General features: G+C 35.5%; 1 protein-coding gene across 1 annotated transcript in view; it reads left to right on the top strand.

Moving 5' to 3' along the window:
* The window catches only part of LOC112050184 (zwei Ig domain protein zig-8-like), a 78,137-nt gene that overhangs the window by 46,401 nt on the left and 13,398 nt on the right, over positions 1–18,338 (top strand). The window contains exons 3-4 of the mRNA XM_024088377.2: positions 12,154–12,362; positions 15,507–15,717. Coding sequence (XP_023944145.1) covers positions 12,154–12,362; positions 15,507–15,717 — 420 coding nt within the window. The remainder of the gene's footprint in view (positions 1–12,153; positions 12,363–15,506; positions 15,718–18,338) is intronic.

Raw genomic sequence — 18,338 nt, forward strand, 5'->3', positions numbered from 1 at the left:
GGGTCAATTTAAGATTCCTAGATTTGTCTTTTTAACATAGTTAAATTGATTGGGGAGGCCGCCATATTGGATTTGTAATGACGTTTCTTAGCAAGTCATGTATTGTCATCAGAACTCAGAGCGTGTGCAATATTTCATTCTACACGAAGACCGGGAAGTGGGTCAAATTAAGATTCCAAGATTTGTCTTTCCTACTTAGATAAAGTGATTGGGGAGGCCGTCATATTGGATTTGTAATGACGTTTCTTACGAGTAGCTAGTCATGTATTGTCATCAGAACTCAGAGCGTATGCAAAAGTTTATCCTTATCGAAAACCGCTAAGTGGGTCAAATTAATATTCCAAGATTTTCTTACATACATAGTTACAAGTAATGCTAATACGAGTATATAGCTTGAAAAAAAGTAGTGCAGCTATACGTATGTCGTATATGCTTATGCACTATATATCTTTTGTGTCAATGGCTTGTCTTGGCTGTCTTGACTCAAAATGCATACGATTACACATTATAAATAACACACTCTTAACAAGACAAATTAATAAACTTACGCAAATTTTTGTTGTTATTGACTTCATTCATACAAAGTGATTGAATTTCTACAATTTTGTTGTAGAATGATTGACTCGCAAAACTCAGCACACATTCCAGAAACAAATCTTTTATTATCCACATCAATCCAGAAAAATGGACTACGATCAATTTCATGCCTCTTTTATTTGACATCTAGAGAAAAAAAACAAAATATTAAGTGCAACATATTATACTATAATTTATAATATTTATTACTAACCCGACTTTGGATTATGTACGATTGTACGAGCATAAATAATACAGAGAGAATTAAACAAGAAAAATACGAAAATAGAATAACGTTTGTTATCGCCGCGTCGCAAAGACTAGCGGTACGGACGGCTTCAGTGTGCTCATGGCGTTCGAGCCGTCCACATCTCTTGTTATGTAATTCTTTATGGGTTACTTGGGATAGGCGGGGAGAGTGACTTGAGTGTAAAAGGGGAGTGTTAGATATATGTCAAAGGCGCCTTTAACCCTACACACATCGTTCACAAGTGCGTGACTTCACTCAAGGTCATTTTCTGCCATTCTAGGGTCTTATTTTGGTTACAGTTTGATTTAATAGTTAATTAAGTTGTCCTGACAAATGCTGTGAATCATGACCTTTATTCGATATTAGTTTTCTTATTTTTGTAATCACGTCTGAGTCTGTTAAAATGTTTTGTTCAAGTCATTAGAAATATTCAAAATACTTACAGGAAAGTTATTGTTTTTTGAAGAATAATAAAATATATCAAGTGAAACCATTGCGAAAAGTAGGGTGTACAAAAAATCTCTCACTCCGTGGAACACGATCTGAAAGCAAGGAAGGCAATTATTATCGAAATTTATATAAATATAAGTAGGCACTCGCGTATAAAAAAAAACTTAGCTGAATAAAATAAATAAAGATTAACCTTTATAGAAAAAAATGAACACACTTTATAAACTTTAGTATTTTAACTATTTTACAGTACTATGTAGTAAAATAAAAAAGTCTGTTAGTAACAGCATTTACTTCAGACTGACTAATGTTCTAAAAATCTTACAGAAACTTGTAACAGCCTCTTGTAAATATCGTAAGTTTCTAAAATTTTCTCATATGCTTGTAATAGCATTTTCCATTCCTGTTCAAAAACATCTGAATCCCGACTGGCGGCAACTGTTGTAGCAAAAAATAAATAAAAGATATATTTATGAATATTAACACATTAACATTACTAAACTTTCAAATGAATTAATCAATACATCATCATGTCAGCGGATGGACGTCCACTGCAGGACATAGGCCGTTTGTAGGGACTTGTGCTTATATACGCAGTAAGTACACAGTTTAATGTTCTTCTTTACGCAAATGCATAAAACAACTAACGAAAAAAGAATCTTTAAAATAATGTCAACAATTAAATTAAAAAATCACATTAATTATTTTTAAATTGATCTACCTACCTTCATTAAACTCAAATGCACTAGTATTGCCATTAGCCATCTCATCAGCTAGAATAACTTTTTTTAAGTTACCAAGTTTTAAACTCCATAAGGTAAGTAACTTGTTCATTAGACTGTTGATACGACAAGCAGTGATTATATGCATATCAAAATAACTGGCAAACACTAATAAAATACCGTCAACGAAGAAGCTATGACTATTTATAGTATAAATCGTTACATGTAATGCGTATCCCAAAAGAATTATAGTCAATGAACTCCAAGAAACAATGTTGAACAACTTGAAATGGTGACCAATTTCATTGGGTGTAAGAAATTTTAGAACTCTTTGGACGGTTAAAACAAATTTAATATTCAGCTTCCCATGGAAAACGTTCAAGAGGCCAGCGGTCAAATAACCGGCACTATGAAAAATTAAATCAACCAGGACAAAAACAGTAATAGTTAAAATATTATCTGAAAATGCAAGGTCGTACACATCACTTCCAATAACGTAACCAACTAATAGAAGAATCCAAATAAGTGAGACACAATCAATTACGCGACTGTTGAATAGAAGGAAATTTTCATAAACTCTGTATTTAGGCAATAAGAACAGCCTCTGCATAGTGTTAAAAGGTAGAAATATTGATTGGACATCTTTGTCCAAGTGGTTGTCATATAAAAATTCATTCGAATTGTAATATTTAACCATTTTTATCCTTTTTAAGTAAAGCAAACGTTTTCGAAATACACACTTATTTCACTGAAGCTAGTTACTTATTGTCTATCAGAAAAAGTAATATGAAAGTTCTAGATCGATAAAGGTAGCTGTAATTATTACAAAGTAGCCAATCACTCACAGTATTCGATTATTAACTCACGAATAATATTAACCCGGCAGCACTCGCTACTGGGTAAATATTACCACAGAGTACCTATAAATTGATGTATTTCTTTTTCGAAACACTTCGGCGCCACGCGCTTCTAGTTGCTAACTAACGCACACGCACACCGCGTCACGGGCAAATCGCCACAACGGACGTTTAAAGTGACTATGGGTAAAAAATACCCAGTAGCGAAAGTTCTCGTTTTTTTTTTTTTTTAAATGTTTGCTTAAGGTTGTTTATCTTCTTTTAAAGCCTATTTAAAATGGATTTCGGGCTGAGAGATAGCACTATAGCAGAATTACTTGAGCAAGAAGATAGCGAGGAAGAAAATGTTTCGGAAGTAGAAGATTCAGAGCAATATAGTGAACATGAAAGTGACTCAGAGCAAGATGTTGATGAATCAGACGCAGACTCGGACCTTGACGAAGTTCCTTGCGATCTACCCTTAAATGAAGAACCTCAATCCTCAAATGAAGAATAGTTAGAAGATGTGCCATTGAAATTACCTTAGGAAATGAAAGTTGGAGGAACTACCTTCACCTTAGGAAAGGTGAAGGTAGATCTTGCTCCTCTATAATAGAGGCTTGGGAGCTTATATTTACTGAAAGTCGTCTTCAAAGATTGTCGATAACACAAATATTGACATTGAAGATCTGAAATCTAAGTTCACGAGGGAACGCGACTGTAAGTCTACCGACATTGTTGAGCTTCGGGCTCTTTTGGGCTTACTTCATCCTCTCGCTGCGCCGTATGTGACTGGAAAAAAAATCGAAAGACAAAGACAGTTCGTAAGTTATGCTCCAAGAGAATATGCCGGGAACATATAGCCGCAATATGTGAGGACTGCTTCGATAACGTGAGATAAAGTCATTTTTACTAACGGGCGAGGAACAACAAGTTCTATGCCAAATATCTAAAACTTCCCGAGGTATAAAAAATATATGCTTGTTTTGATTTTATAGTTTTTAAGTCTTCTTTTCATAAATATCTCAATTTTATATAGTTCCTAAGAAGAAAAAGCATTTTTGTTAGTTTGTATTTGAGTATAACGATTTTTGTTCGAATTTTATGACTTTCTTTTCAAAAGGCTCATATTTTTAATAAATAAATGATTAGACTGTAATATATCTTTTTATTTACTTAAAATAATATTATTAAAATTATACTATGCACATAAAACAATAAACTACATATTTGTCTTGAATAATGGACCATAAAATCTGTGGTATTTTTTACCCAGTAGCGAGTATTAGTGTTTGTAAAATCCTAGTAAGTGCTGCCGGGTTAATAAAGTCAATTTTGTTAATCTATAACTGAATAAATTATTACTTTTAATACATTATCATTTATATATATTATGTAATGGTATTTTCGTGACCTTTCATTTCCGACCTATATTGTTAGGGTTCCCCACCACCCACCTTCTTTCCATTTACCGGCGTCATTTTGAAAGGAGAAACCCAGTCTCTATACAATGAAAAAAAGCTGAAAGACCTTACATTCGGACCATTAAGAAGAACTCATAAGGCCAATTTTCAAATTTTTCTATATTTGTCTAATCAGTTATATTACTTGTTACAAGTGGGCAATAATAATTCGTATGAGCATCCCTTTGACATACAATTCATTGCATTATCTGTGTCTAACTGCCAGACGTCAGTTTTAATAAGGATTTGACACTAACTTGACACAATTAATAAAAATTGGACAACATTTCAAAATGTCAAATCCATATATTCTATACTAAACTGCATCGTCACTAACATCGTAGCCAAGGGCTAACTTTGCCTATGTTTTTTTTTATTGTGAACTAGAGGACGCCCGCGACTTCGTTCGCGTGGAATTCAGTTTTTCACAAATTCCGCGGTAACCATGGATTTTTCCGGAATGAAAAGTAGCCTATGTGTTAATCCAGAGTAAAATCTATTTTCATTCCAAATTTCAGCCAAATCGCTTCAGTAGCCGCAGCGTAAAAGAGGAACAAACACACGTACACACTTTCACATCTACACACAAACTTTCGCCTTTATAATATTAGTGTGACGCATGATAAGTGTAATCGCAGCCAAGGGCTAACTTTGCCAATGTTTGTTTTTTATTGAGAAATAACACAATAAGGAACTTAAGCCAACTTATCCTAATAACTATACAAATCATGCCCACGTGAAACGGTGGTAAGAATGCTAGATGAATTTCCGCGCTGGACAGCCAGGCGATCCTTTGCGCAAAAAATGAGACAGCCCTTTTGTCACCAGTCGAGGCAACTAACTAGGGCTAACTTATAATGGAATAAAACAAAATGATTTATTGAGATTTTTTTAAAATTTAATTATAATATTCACGTCCATAAGTAGCAGTGGTGAAGTTTGGAATATTGTCGAATGGATCCCAAAGAAAAGGAAAATTATACCGCGTGTTAAGGTTTCTCATATATCCTTACATACTATAAACCATATTTAAAGATTTCTAATTCTAATTTTTTAAACGGTAACCCGGCGGGAATCGGCTTGTATGGACTCTTCGCCACTGTTAAGTATGTATGTCTTACGAATTTTATTTTATTTCCTAGTAAGTGCAAACTGAATCTCTACAATAATATAATTAGTAACAATGGCGATCAGCTGTAGAGGAAATGTAGCGTCCACTCTGTATAAACCATATGCATACAATTTTTCAAAGACTACGCCATTTAAACGTAATATGTTCTTATAAGTTTGTCGCGCATCTGAAAAATTATTATTTTACTTAATATTATAATAAACATAAATTGTTTTTAAATAAAACAAACTCCCCTACAAATATTGTCCTAATAAAGACCTTTTTTACGCTGTTTGTTTGAAAATTTTCTAATTCTTTTTTTTAATAAACCCATATGTTTTTATCTTACCTATTACGTAAAAAACCAATGAACAAAAATTAACCACTTAAGTCTTCGAGTACAAAAAAATTAAAAACAGCAATTATTTATATGAATAAAAAATTTCTTGTACAACTTCTAATTGTTGTTGTTAACTGCATTCTGCATCTTTGTGATATAAGTAATTAACTGAAAAATTCTCAAGTGATTAAATAATTTGTTCATAGAAAATAATGCAACCTGTAAATATCTATACTAATATTATAAATGCGAAAGTAAGTCTGTCTGTCTGTATGTCTGTTTGTCTGTCTGGCTGTTACCTTTTCACGGCTAAACGGCTGAACCGATCAAGATGAATTTTGATATAATGGTAAATGGGACCTTAGAGCAAAACATAAGTTACTTTTTGACCCTAAATTAGAAATAGAAGAGGGTGAAATAGATATTGAAAGCTTCTATGAAAAGTCTTTCATTTTAAAATTTTTAAAATTCAACCCCTAGAGTAGTGACTTTAGGGGTTGAATTTTAAAAATTGCGACGTGTGGACGAAGTCGCGGGCGTCCGCTAGTATAGTTGTAAATAATGTAAAACTCACTCGAAACTGTAGTTTTATTAACTTCAGAAGTGCAAACTGATTGGATTTCTTCAATCTTGTTGTAGAACGATTGGCTAGTGAAAGAAAGCGCACATTCTAGAAGCAAATCTTTAACAGTCCATATAGATATACTAATATTGTACATGTCTTCGTTACTTCCCTATAAATACAAATAACAATCGTTGAATGACAAAGAAATTAATAAGACATTGCGAAATCGAAGATTAAAATAGATTTTTTATAAGTGCATCGTAGTTGTACCCTGATAGTACGTATTCAAAGATTGATACTTGGCTGATATTAAATCTAAATCTAAATAACTCGTGTACCGACAAAGACGTACCGCTAAGCGATTTAGCGTTCCGGTACGATGTTGTGTAGAAACCGAAAGGAGTGTGGATTTTCATCCTCCTCCTAACAAGTTAGCCCGCTTCCATCTTAGACTGCATAATCACTTACCATCAGGTGAGATTGTAGTCAAGGGTTAACTTGTAAAGAAATAAAAAATTAAAAAAAAAGAAAAAAAAAATCTTAAAGGTGACTGACTGACATAGTGATCTATAAACGCACAGCGCAAACTACTAGAACGGTTTGGGCTGCAATTTGGCAAGTAGGTAGATGTTATGAAGTTCGCGAAGAAAGGATTTTAATCAATTCTATCCCCAAAGGGATAAAATTGGGAATGAAAGTTTGTATGAAACTTCGTCAATTTTAATCCGATCGGGCTGAAACTTTGCATGCATAAAGCTAAAATAGGTAATGAAAGTTTGTATGGAAAGTCCTTAATTTTTAGAGTTACAGTCTTAAAAAATTGTTCATAAATCATGAAAAAATACTTAATATAATGTTATTCAAGAATTTTTGAAATTAAACCCCTAAAGTGATGAAATAAGGGTTGAAAGTTTACATTGATTTCCACGCGGACAAAGTCGCGGGCGCCCGCTAGTTTAATATAAACATTATTAATTTTTATATCAATTTAAATAAAAAATAGTAAAATATTATGAGAGAAAACTCATATTAAAAATTGCGTATTCTATCTATTTTTCCAAACGCCAAAAATACTATCCGAAGTTTTGTGACGTCATAGTATTAGTAAACATGTATACGTCAAACTAAAGCATATCCGATTTGTAGCATAATCAATATAAGACCGTTTAAAAAAAAAGTGTTAACTAGCCTAATTGAAAACGAAATAAGTAATTAATTTTCTTCGAAAACTAATATATAATAACAATTAGCGATTTGCTTTACGTTAAGTACATAAAGTATGCACAACCCCTTCGGTTCATATTATACAACCCCTATGGTCAAAAATACAATAAATGGTACGTTAAAATCGTCTGCTTGGAGCGTCTGTGTGAGTAACAATACACATAATAGGTATAGTATCAATGATTCATTTTCACTCTTATATTATATACTTAGAGCCACAATTATCCGCCCACTCTAATATACGTGAGCATATTAAAGTGGGCGGATAATTGTGCCTCTGAGTAAATAAATACTCACGGTGGATAATCGAACGCTGTATCGTGTGTCATGCAGTATTTTGAGTGGAATTTGAAAAATAACTAAGCTATACAGAAAAGATTTTGCTCCATGGTATATAATCTGAAAAACGAAATATTAAGAAGTTTTAGTTTTGGTTGATCATCATCATCATTATCAACCCATATTCGGCTCACTGCTGAGCACGAGTCTCCTCTCAGAATGAGAGGGGTTAGGCCAATAGTCCACCACGCTGGCCCAATGCGGATTGGCAGACTTCACACACGCAGATAATAAAGAAAATTCTCTGGTATGCAGGTTTCCTCACGATGTTTTCCTTCACCGATTGAGACACGTGATATTTAATTTCTTAAAATGCACACAACTGAAAAGTTGGAGGTGCATGCCCCGGACCGGATTCGAACCCACACCCTCCGGAATCGGAGGCAGAGGTCATATACTTGGTCTACTACAGAGGTCATTTTGGTTGATACTAGTACACATTTTTTTGTAGTTTTACATATCTCTATATATACTAGGGTTTAGAGTAGGGTACGGGTAGGGGTTGTGTAGGTGTTTGGTAGGGATAGGGTAGAAGTAGGGTAGGGGAAGGATAAGGTAAGGTTGGGTGGGGGTAGGATAGGAGTAGGGTGGGAGTAGAATAGGATAGGGGTAAGGAATGAGTCGAAGCGAAGCTTAATCGGATCCGTTTGTGTGCTTTTAAAGTGAGCAACAATCCCCTTTTTTCTCTTCCTCAAATCAGCAGTAAAGACTATCAGGAGTGGGTATGATAATAGCCCAACTTTCAAAGCATTCTCGGCATTGAGTCCATTTACTGTGGAGTTTTAATAAATCTATGGTACAAAATATGACATACTGGAAATTGGAACAACTTTTTGCAGATTTCATAAGTTTCTAATATTTTCTTATATGCTTGTAATAATTGTTTCAATTCGTGTTTATTAACAAATGTAATGCAACTGGTGCCGCCTGAAAGACCTTAAAACATAAAATATATAGTTATTATTTAAATCACCATACTTTTTGGTTATAATAATACTTATTAATTGATTATGAAACACGGCTTAAACTCACGAGAATCGGGATCATGGGTCATTGCTGCCCACAGCGTGGAAACCGCTATTTCTTTTATAGTCTCATACAAAAAACTTGGAAGAAGATAGCGTTATTTCGGTTTGCTTACGAGAAGACAAGTCTAATGAAGATGACATTAATGAACCGTCGAAGAGTGTAACCTTCACTCCCCACCACTCAACCCCTCTCCCAGCGCGCAATGCGAGCCGCAGCGCATCGCGCAGCCACCTCGCAGTTTGGATCGTGCCGCTATGCAAGAACCAGCTCATGACTAAGGTCCCCGTATGGGTTCGAAACTAGTCGGGCATACTCCGATCTTATAGCACGTGAGTTTTAGCCGTGTTTCATAATCAATTATTATGAATAACACTCACGATAGTTTAAATTCTAAACTAATAATACCTAAATGTATTTCCAATAAGCTTACAAAGGTCTGTGTTAGAAAATTCGTGTTTTACCTTCGTTAGTTATATTATTAATGTTCACCATGTCTTCCTTCGCAACTAATTTCAAGCTATGAAGTTCTGAACTCCATGAATCTAGAAACTCCTTCAGCAAAATGGTGATGCGACAGACGTACATGATTTGTACATCATGATAAAGTGCAAATAGCAAAGAAGTACACCGAAGGAAATTGATATTATTATAAACACAATAAAACATAATATGACCCGCAAAGCCTAATGTAACAAAAAAAAACGTAAACCATGAGAGAACGTTAAACATTTTAATTTTTTTAGAAGTTTTAATTGACGTAACTATTTTCGAAATTCTTTGAATATTTAAAACCAATTCAATATTCAGTTGCCTGTAGAATATATGCATAAGACTAGCAGCAACACAACCAGTGGTTTGAAAAATGGAATTAAAGACGCAGAACATGATCTTCAATACGTTTCCTTGTTTAGATGCAATAAAGCTAACATCGACAGTAATAACACAGGCACTTAATAGTAAAACCCAAAAAAGCGATACGCAATCCATTTTGCGGCTGTTAAAGATAAGGAAATTTTCATAAATCCTATATTTAGGCAGCAAGAATAACCACTGTATTGTATTGAATGGTTGAAATATTGATCGAATTACTTCATCTAAATGATTGTCGCAGAGGAATTCCTTAGATCTATAGTATTTAGTTAGCATTTTGTTGCGAAGAACAAGTAGATACCCGTTAATTGGTTACTGTTTGTAGTGTAGTTTATCAGCAATTAATTTGAAAACTTATTACACCATTTAATTAAAAAGGGGAGTATTAGTTGTAGTTTTAGGTTATATATTTTTTTATATTTTGACTAAAATATAATTATGGTGAAGCTAGATGAGTGACTGTCACTGCTATGATAATTCAGAGCCACTTTGTTGCTTATTGTAATCAATTATCATTATTGTACTACTCTAAGTAAATACTTCGATACTGTGAGTGCTTCATTACTATTCATTTTATTGTTTTGTAGATTACTGATAATCTGATTGAATTACTTTGGAATCATGCGAGTGCTTATAGTTGGAGAGGTGGTCGACATTTTTAAATAGGTATTTGAAGCAGGCTGCAATCTTTTAAATACCTAATATGGAACTGGAGACCTAACTGGGGAGCAGTATACATGAAGAAAATTATGAAATAGGTTAAAGTTATGCCTTATTTGCCGAGTTATCAGGCTCACTGCTGAGCCTGAGTCTCCTCTTAGAATGAGAGGGGTTAGGCAAATAGTCCACCACGCTGGCCCAATACGGATTGGCAGACTTCACACATGCAGAGAATTAAGAAAATTGTCTGTTTCCTCACAATGTTTTCCTTGACCGTTTGAGACACAATCCGCATCGGGCAAGCGTGGTGGACTATTGACCCAACCCTTCTCATTTTGGGAGGAGACTCGAGCTCAGTAGTGAGCCGAATATGGGTTGATAATGCCTTGAACATAGTATGCTGCATCAAATTTACGACAAATGTGTTGCAGTATTTCGAGGGATTTGGTCCTTTCTACTTTAGTTGTTCAATTGTTCACACCCTGCATAATGTTAGGAAGTTTCGACGAGGGTGACTGAGGGTCATTATTATTCCTTTGAGGACGTGAAAGTTTTGATAGGTTTCTAATTGAACGTGTTTGTGTCCAAGCTAATGTTGATGTATGATAAAGATCGAGATTAATTCACTACTGAGCCTCTGCACTTAATCAAAGTCAAAGCAAAAAATAATAATTTAAATTATAAGTTTGTAAAACATATACATATTAATTGATTATGAAACACGACTAAAACTTACGTGATATTAGGTCGGAGTATGCCCGACTAGTTTCAAACCCATACGGGGCCCTAAGTCGCGCGGCCCTTAGGGGCGCGGAGAGGGGTTGAGTGGTGGGGAGTGAAGGTTCCGTTACACTTTGTTGTTACACGCAGTTTGGATCGTGCCGCGATGCAAGAGCCAGCTCATGACTAAGGGCCCCGTATGAGTTCGAAACTAGTCGGGCATACTCCGACCTAATATCACGTGAGTTTTAGCCGTGGTTCATAATCAATTAATATGAATAACACTCACGATAGTTTAAATTCTAAAACATATACATTGTTTTTTATTTATCCCTTGATACAATCTCACCTGATTGTAAGTGATGATTAGCGGGCCTCGTAAAATGTTGCTGAAGACTTATTATTTTGATACTTCCCTGCATCCAATTCGAGAAGTAGTAATTAACCCATATTCTTTTATACATACTGTCAGTTACATCTGAAATTCAAGTATCGAGTATTATTCTACACTACCTTATTATTCGATCTTCCACCATTTCAGACATTGTATTTAGCTGCAAAAGCCATCAAGTCACTTTGGATTATTCTGGTAGGGTGTACTTGAAAAACTTAGCAGCCCCCGGAAAATGTGTCTGAGGAATCATTATTCCGAAAATAGATGTGCGTAGGTTCGAATCCGATCCGGGGCATGCACCTCCAACGTTTTTGTTGTGTGCATTTTAAGAAATAAAATATCACTTGTCTCAAACGGTAAAGGAAAACATCGTGAAGAAACCTGCTCACCAGATAATTAATAAAAATTCTCTACGAGTATGAAGTCTGCCAATCCGCATTGGGCAGCTCAGCAATGAGCCGAATATGGGATGATAATGATAATGATGATGAGATGTCCCATATTATTTTTGGTATACCCTGCATTGCATCTTATACGGACGTTTTTTACCCAATTTTATTGTGAAACGTTGGTATGGCCTCTTTAGTGTGATTTTTCTTTGCAGTATGTCGTCAAGACAGCGGTAGTAATCGGCCGCGAGACCAGAACACGGTCTCCGAGTCTTCGCGCCGGTTCCGCACAGAGTTCTTAGAAGACTGGCCGCAGACACCAGGCGCGCCGTACTTCGACCCTAGCACGCCGGACAACGTGACCGGCTTAGTTGGACACCCAGTTATACTTCTGTGCAAAGTGAAGAACCTTCAGAATAGAACTGTAAGTGAAGTTTTTCGTTAAATTAAAACATAATGATCGTGAAAAATATTTTTAGTGTTTCCACTCTGCATCATCTTTGTGCCCTTCATCATCATCATCATTATCAACCCATATTCGGATCACTGTTGAGCTTCAGTCTCCTCTCAAAATTAAAAGGGTTAGGTCAATAGTCTACCACGCTTGCCCGATGCGGATTGGCAGAATTCACACACGCAGAAAATTAAGAAAATTCTCTGGTATGCAGGTTTCCTCACGATGTTATTCCTTCACCGTTTGAGATACGTGATACTTTTCTTCTTAAAATGCACACAACTGAAAAGTTGGAGGGGCATGCCCCGGACCGGATTCGAACTCAAACCCTCCGGAATCAGAGGCAGAGGCCACTGGGCTATCATGGTTCATACAGTTCACGGCTCTGTGCTCTTACTGCATCCAAATGGAATCAATATCTTCTTCTTCTTATTAGTTCGACAAACATAAAAACGGCGAATGGTCGATGTTCTATTACAAGTGAATACTCAAGTCTATCAGCACCTTAATAGTATTAAAAGTTCGCTTTTACAGAACGTACCGAAAATGATATTTCGCAAAACCTTCGGCGATTATAATAAATATATAAAAATATGTATCAAAGGATATGGAAATGGCAATATGTATGATATTCTATTATGCATTTCTATCTGAAATTTGGCAGCTGTGCCTCTCGCCCGTTTCGTATGCAGCATAACACATATAATATAATGCAGGCTATCAGCATAAATACAACATTAGAAAATCTATATCTATACTAATATATAAAGCTGAAGAGTTTGTTTGTTTGTTTGATTGAAGGCGCTAATCTCAGGAACTACTGGTCCGATTTCTAAAATTCTTTCAGTGTTAGATAGCCCAATTATCGAGGAAGGCTATAGGCTATATTATCCCCATACTCTTACGGGAACGGGAACCAACGGGAAAACGCGCGGCGTTAGCTAGTATCAAATACGTAGGTTATGGAAATCAAGTAATGTTAAGTTTAGCTTAAATTACTTTAACCCCTGTTAAGAACATGACATTAAATGGTATAAAGGCATTATATACCTACTCGTAACTTTACCACGTGTTTAACTGAATTGATCCAAATTATGTGTATTTTTGATCCAAATTGTATTCCTGTTGTTTAGGCAGTGACTATTTTAAAAGCCTGGATTTTAAATGTATAGTAGATGTCAGTTTGTTAAAGGCTAGACGACCGAGTGGCCAGTATTCAATCACAGTTTCTACACAACAATCTCAGAGCCCTTTGTTGTGAAGTGAATCATTAAATAGGCTCTACGCTGCTACGACGGCGCTACGACGTAGTCACATGACAGCTGTGCATGCTACGCCACCTTGTGGGCTTTATGTATTCCACAGAAAAGGGGCTTTAGTCTAATTTCATAGTACAACTTGTAGGGAATTGAGTAATTACTCGAAATGTTATTTTCTTTTCATTTAATGAAATGTTTATATAAATAATTACAGTAATTCGATTGTTTGTATGATATCGTGAAAATCTAGATTAGAAACAGACAGATACAACATTAATGTCAGTTATTATTTTTTAATATTGAACTACCGGCATTTTCTACTATATAGGTATAAGGTACAGTAGTGCCTCTGCCAAGGCAAAACATAACACAATTACGAACTGTGGTAACTTTGGAAGATAGCAGGTTTAATGGTTCCTCAAGTAGAAAACGTATTTTGTTATATATTAATTTCTTATCCTGCGCTTATGTTTTGCCTGAAGCGTTTTGCCGTACCTCCATACTTTGTTGAAGTATGTTTGTATTTTGTATAGAAGAAACGTAAAGGATAGTTGCGGATTTGTGAGAAAAGATAGGTTCTTGTGGAAAACTATTGTGCCCTAATAATTGTCTTCTCCATTAAAAGACAGAATGTACTATTTTCATAAATACACCAGATTTTTTTTTGTGTTATGTACATCAAATAATTATTAATCAAAAATAATAATTTTCAATATCAACTTTAAGGTAAAAATAAAACTTTGCTTATCTTAGGCCTCAATAACTATTGTTATTTACATAGATATTCTCTTTGATCATAACTAGTATGATCAAAGATGATCGTTGCCCGCCTCCGTATTATTACATCCATTTGCCTACAAAGATTAAGTGCTCAGTACTCTCATAAATAACAAGGATTGTTATTATAAGTACCCTGTATCCCTGTATTATTTTCCTTAGCTAGTTGAAACGTATTTTTGTACAAACGCTTAGGTGAAGCCTTTTTAATAAAGGTCGGAAAGCCTCAGCTATTAGATTTGATAGATTAGATAAAATGAAATTTAGGTATATCCATTTTCGCTTGAAGCTATGGAGAACTAACTACAGATTTTGACATTGAAAATTGTTTATATTGTTTCGGCTTGCCGAAAATGTTAGAATTTTTTTACTCAGCTGAAAATCAGCGCCGTGTATTAACTATGCTTGTACGTAGTGCACGGCATATGCTGAGCTGTACATTTTTTCTTTTTAAGGGTTACAGACAGACATGCTGTCATAAGGATAGGGTACTGATTGTCTTTAACTTTTAGATATGAACTAGCGGACGCCCGCAACTTCGTCCGCGCCAATTTAGTTTTTCACAAATTCCTCGGGAACCATGGATTTTTCCGGGATAAAATGTAGCCTATGTGTTAATCCAGGCTATAATATATCTCAGTACCAAATTTCAACTAATTCGTTTAAGTAGTCGAGGCGTGAAAGAGTAACAAACATTCATATCATTAAAGTCATCAGTTTTCGCAAATCTCGGGAAACCATGGATTTTTTCGGGATAAAAAGTAGCCTATGTGTTAATCCAGAGTAAAATCCATTTCCATTCCAAATTTTAGCCAAATTGCTTCAGTAGTATCGGCGGTAAAGAGTAACAAACATCCAAACATCTAAACATACATCCAAACATTCATACAAACTATCGCATTTATAATATTAGTAGGATAGGATTTTATTTTCTTTCTTCTTTCAATCCGCTTTGGGACAGCGTGGTGGATTGTTAACCTAACCCCTCTCATTCTGAGATAAGACTGGTGCTCAACAGTAAGGGGAATACGGGTTTTTAATGATGATAATAATTAAATTAGAAAAAATATTTGTGCAGGTGTCCTGGGTACGACACCGTGACATCCACCTACTGACAGTGGGTCGGTATACGTACACTTCGGACCAACGCTTCGAAGCGCAACACAAGCCGCGCTCCGAGGAGTGGGCGCTGAAGATCAGGAGTCCACAGAAGAGAGACTCCGGGCAATACGAGTGCCAGATATCTACCACGCCACCTATCGGTCACGCGGTGTATCTTAATATAGTAGGTAAGTAAACTTTTTTGTAGATTTCAGTTTTCTTCAGGAATGGTCCCAATTGATTAAAAATGCAAATTCTTAACGTCTTTATATGTGACGATTCTAACCATAATTATAACCAAACTGTCTTGTCTTTTAAAAAAAAACACGTGATGATTTGTTAAAATGCACATAACTCAAAACTTCCAGAAGAGGTCATAAATAAATAATACATCAACCCATATTCGGCTCACTGCTGAGCTCGTGTCTCCTCTCAGAATGAGAGGGGTTAGGCCAATAGTCCACCACGCTGGCCCAATGCGGATTGGTAGACTTCACACACGCAGAGGATTTAGAAAATTCTCTGGTTAGGTTAAGGTTTTCTCACAATGTTTTCCTTCACCGTTTGAGACTTGTGATATTTTATTTCTTAAAATGTACACAACCGGATTCGAACCCACACTCTCCGGAATCGGAGGCAGAGGTCATATCCACTGGGCTATCACGGCTCTTGCAGAGGTCATATTCACTAGTTATCACGACTATCGCGGGCTATCACAATTAAGTCACTAGTAGTTAAGTCAAATCACTAGTAGTTAAGGATAGTAAGTGGAAAGCCAACGCCAATAAACAGAGTAAAACTTTGTCCTGCTTTTAGAAATATTACATTATGCTGTCAGTCTTTAAAAATAGTGCCTTTGTAAAGAGATAAAACCTGGAACAGGAGTTTCCTTGAGCAACAATACACTAACGTAACTAATATAGGAAGTGGTTGTTCTATTCACCGCCTGATGAAAATACATTTTCTTTCTTTTATTTTCCGTTTTTGCACAGATATTCAAAAAATAAATTCCAGGAAAACCAGTCTGTTCTATGACAAATATACAAGAATTATACGTAGAATTTGTTTTAGTTTATCATTTCATTTCTGGTGTATAGTACCGAATATTTCATTCTAATTAATTCAGTTCATCACAATTCTATTTTTATGACAGTTTTATTCTGTTGATTCCATAATGTCGTTGGTTGACAAAATTATGCAGTAAATGTAATACAAGTACAAGAGCCGTGATAGCGCAGTGGATATGACCTCTGCCTTCTATTCGGAAGGGATACCTTCAAATTCGGCACATGCTCCAACTTTCAAGTTATGTGCATTTGAAAAAATTAAATATCACGTGCCTCAAACGGTGAAGGGAAAACATCATGAGGATACCTGCATACCTAAACCTAAGTGTTTTCTTAATTCTCTACATGTCCGAAGTCTGCCAATTCCGCATTGGGCCAGCGTGGTAGACTATTGGCCTAACTTCCCTCATACGGAGAGAAGACTCGTGCTCAACAGTGAGCCGCACATGAATTGTTGTTGATGATGATGACGATATAATATCTATACTTAATATATGATTTATAACACTAGAGATCTTTATACCTGACTATTTGCTGTATTCTGGTTATAAGAGTGATATTACATGCACATTTTACAAAGCCTCAGATTACATAATAGTGAAATAAAATATCTGTGATTGATTTACAAAATTTGAAAATAGAAATGAGAAGAAATTCCTATTATTTGACTTGTTCTCCTGACAAAACCAACCAAAGAATGAATGACCAAATAATGTATTTACCTCCAAACGATGTCAAAGAGATAATCTAACAAAGAATATTTGCTTCCACTTACCCCAATAGAAAATCTCTATTGACTGTTAAAGTAAAAGGCCTTCATTATTGGGTTATGTGCGAGATTCGGGAACTACTTTCCTAGTTTCCAATATAACAAAAATCACGAAGTTGTAAACATATTACAATTTGACGGCCTCCGCGGCGCAGTGGTATGCGCGGTGAATTTACAAGACGGAGGTCCTGGGTTCGATCCCCGGCTGGGCAGATTGAGATTTTCTTAATTTGTCCAGGTCTGGCTGGTGGGAGGCTTCGGCCGTGGCTAGTTACCACCCTACCGGCAAAGACGTACCGCCAAGCGATTTAGCGTTCCGGTACGATGTCGTGTAGAAACCGAAAGGGGTGTGGATTTTCATCCTCCTCCTAACAAGTTAGTCCGCTTCCACCTTAGACTGCATCATCACTTACCATCAGGTGAGATTGTAGTCAAGGGCTAACTTGTAAGTAATAAAAAAAAAAAAAAAAATCCTAATTTATTAAATCCTATTTTTCCTGGCGTAGTTGCGTAAATACTTAAAAGTAGGGTAGTTGAAACATATCAAATTTAATATAAGTAATATTAATTTCGTTAGAACTTGACTGCTTAAAATAGTAGACTTATTACCTAAATAAATCTTAAAATATTTGTTAAAATAACGAATGTGTGTATTTACATTGCTAGAAAAAAAAATGCATGTATCAAAGTGAGTCATTCCAATATTTGCAATATAATTTTAGAAATTCCTTACGAAGTGTTTTTAAATTTGCCGGGCATTTTCAGTCTCTTTAATTAATCAAACTCTAACAAAAACTGTATTTTTTTAAATAATATTTGTCATAACTTTTAAATATGACCAATATTCCCATTCCTCCTCCACTAGTCGGGAAAGACTGTATTAGGAGGGGTACAATAGACCAATGGGGCGGAGATCGAATTACCACCCCTCAGTGATGAGTCCGACCGCTCTTACCGTTGAGCTATTGAGGCT

Source organism: Bicyclus anynana, chromosome 9 (assembly GCF_947172395.1).
Source record: "Bicyclus anynana chromosome 9, ilBicAnyn1.1, whole genome shotgun sequence".
In the NCBI taxonomy this organism is placed as follows: Eukaryota; Metazoa; Arthropoda; class Insecta; order Lepidoptera; family Nymphalidae; genus Bicyclus; species Bicyclus anynana.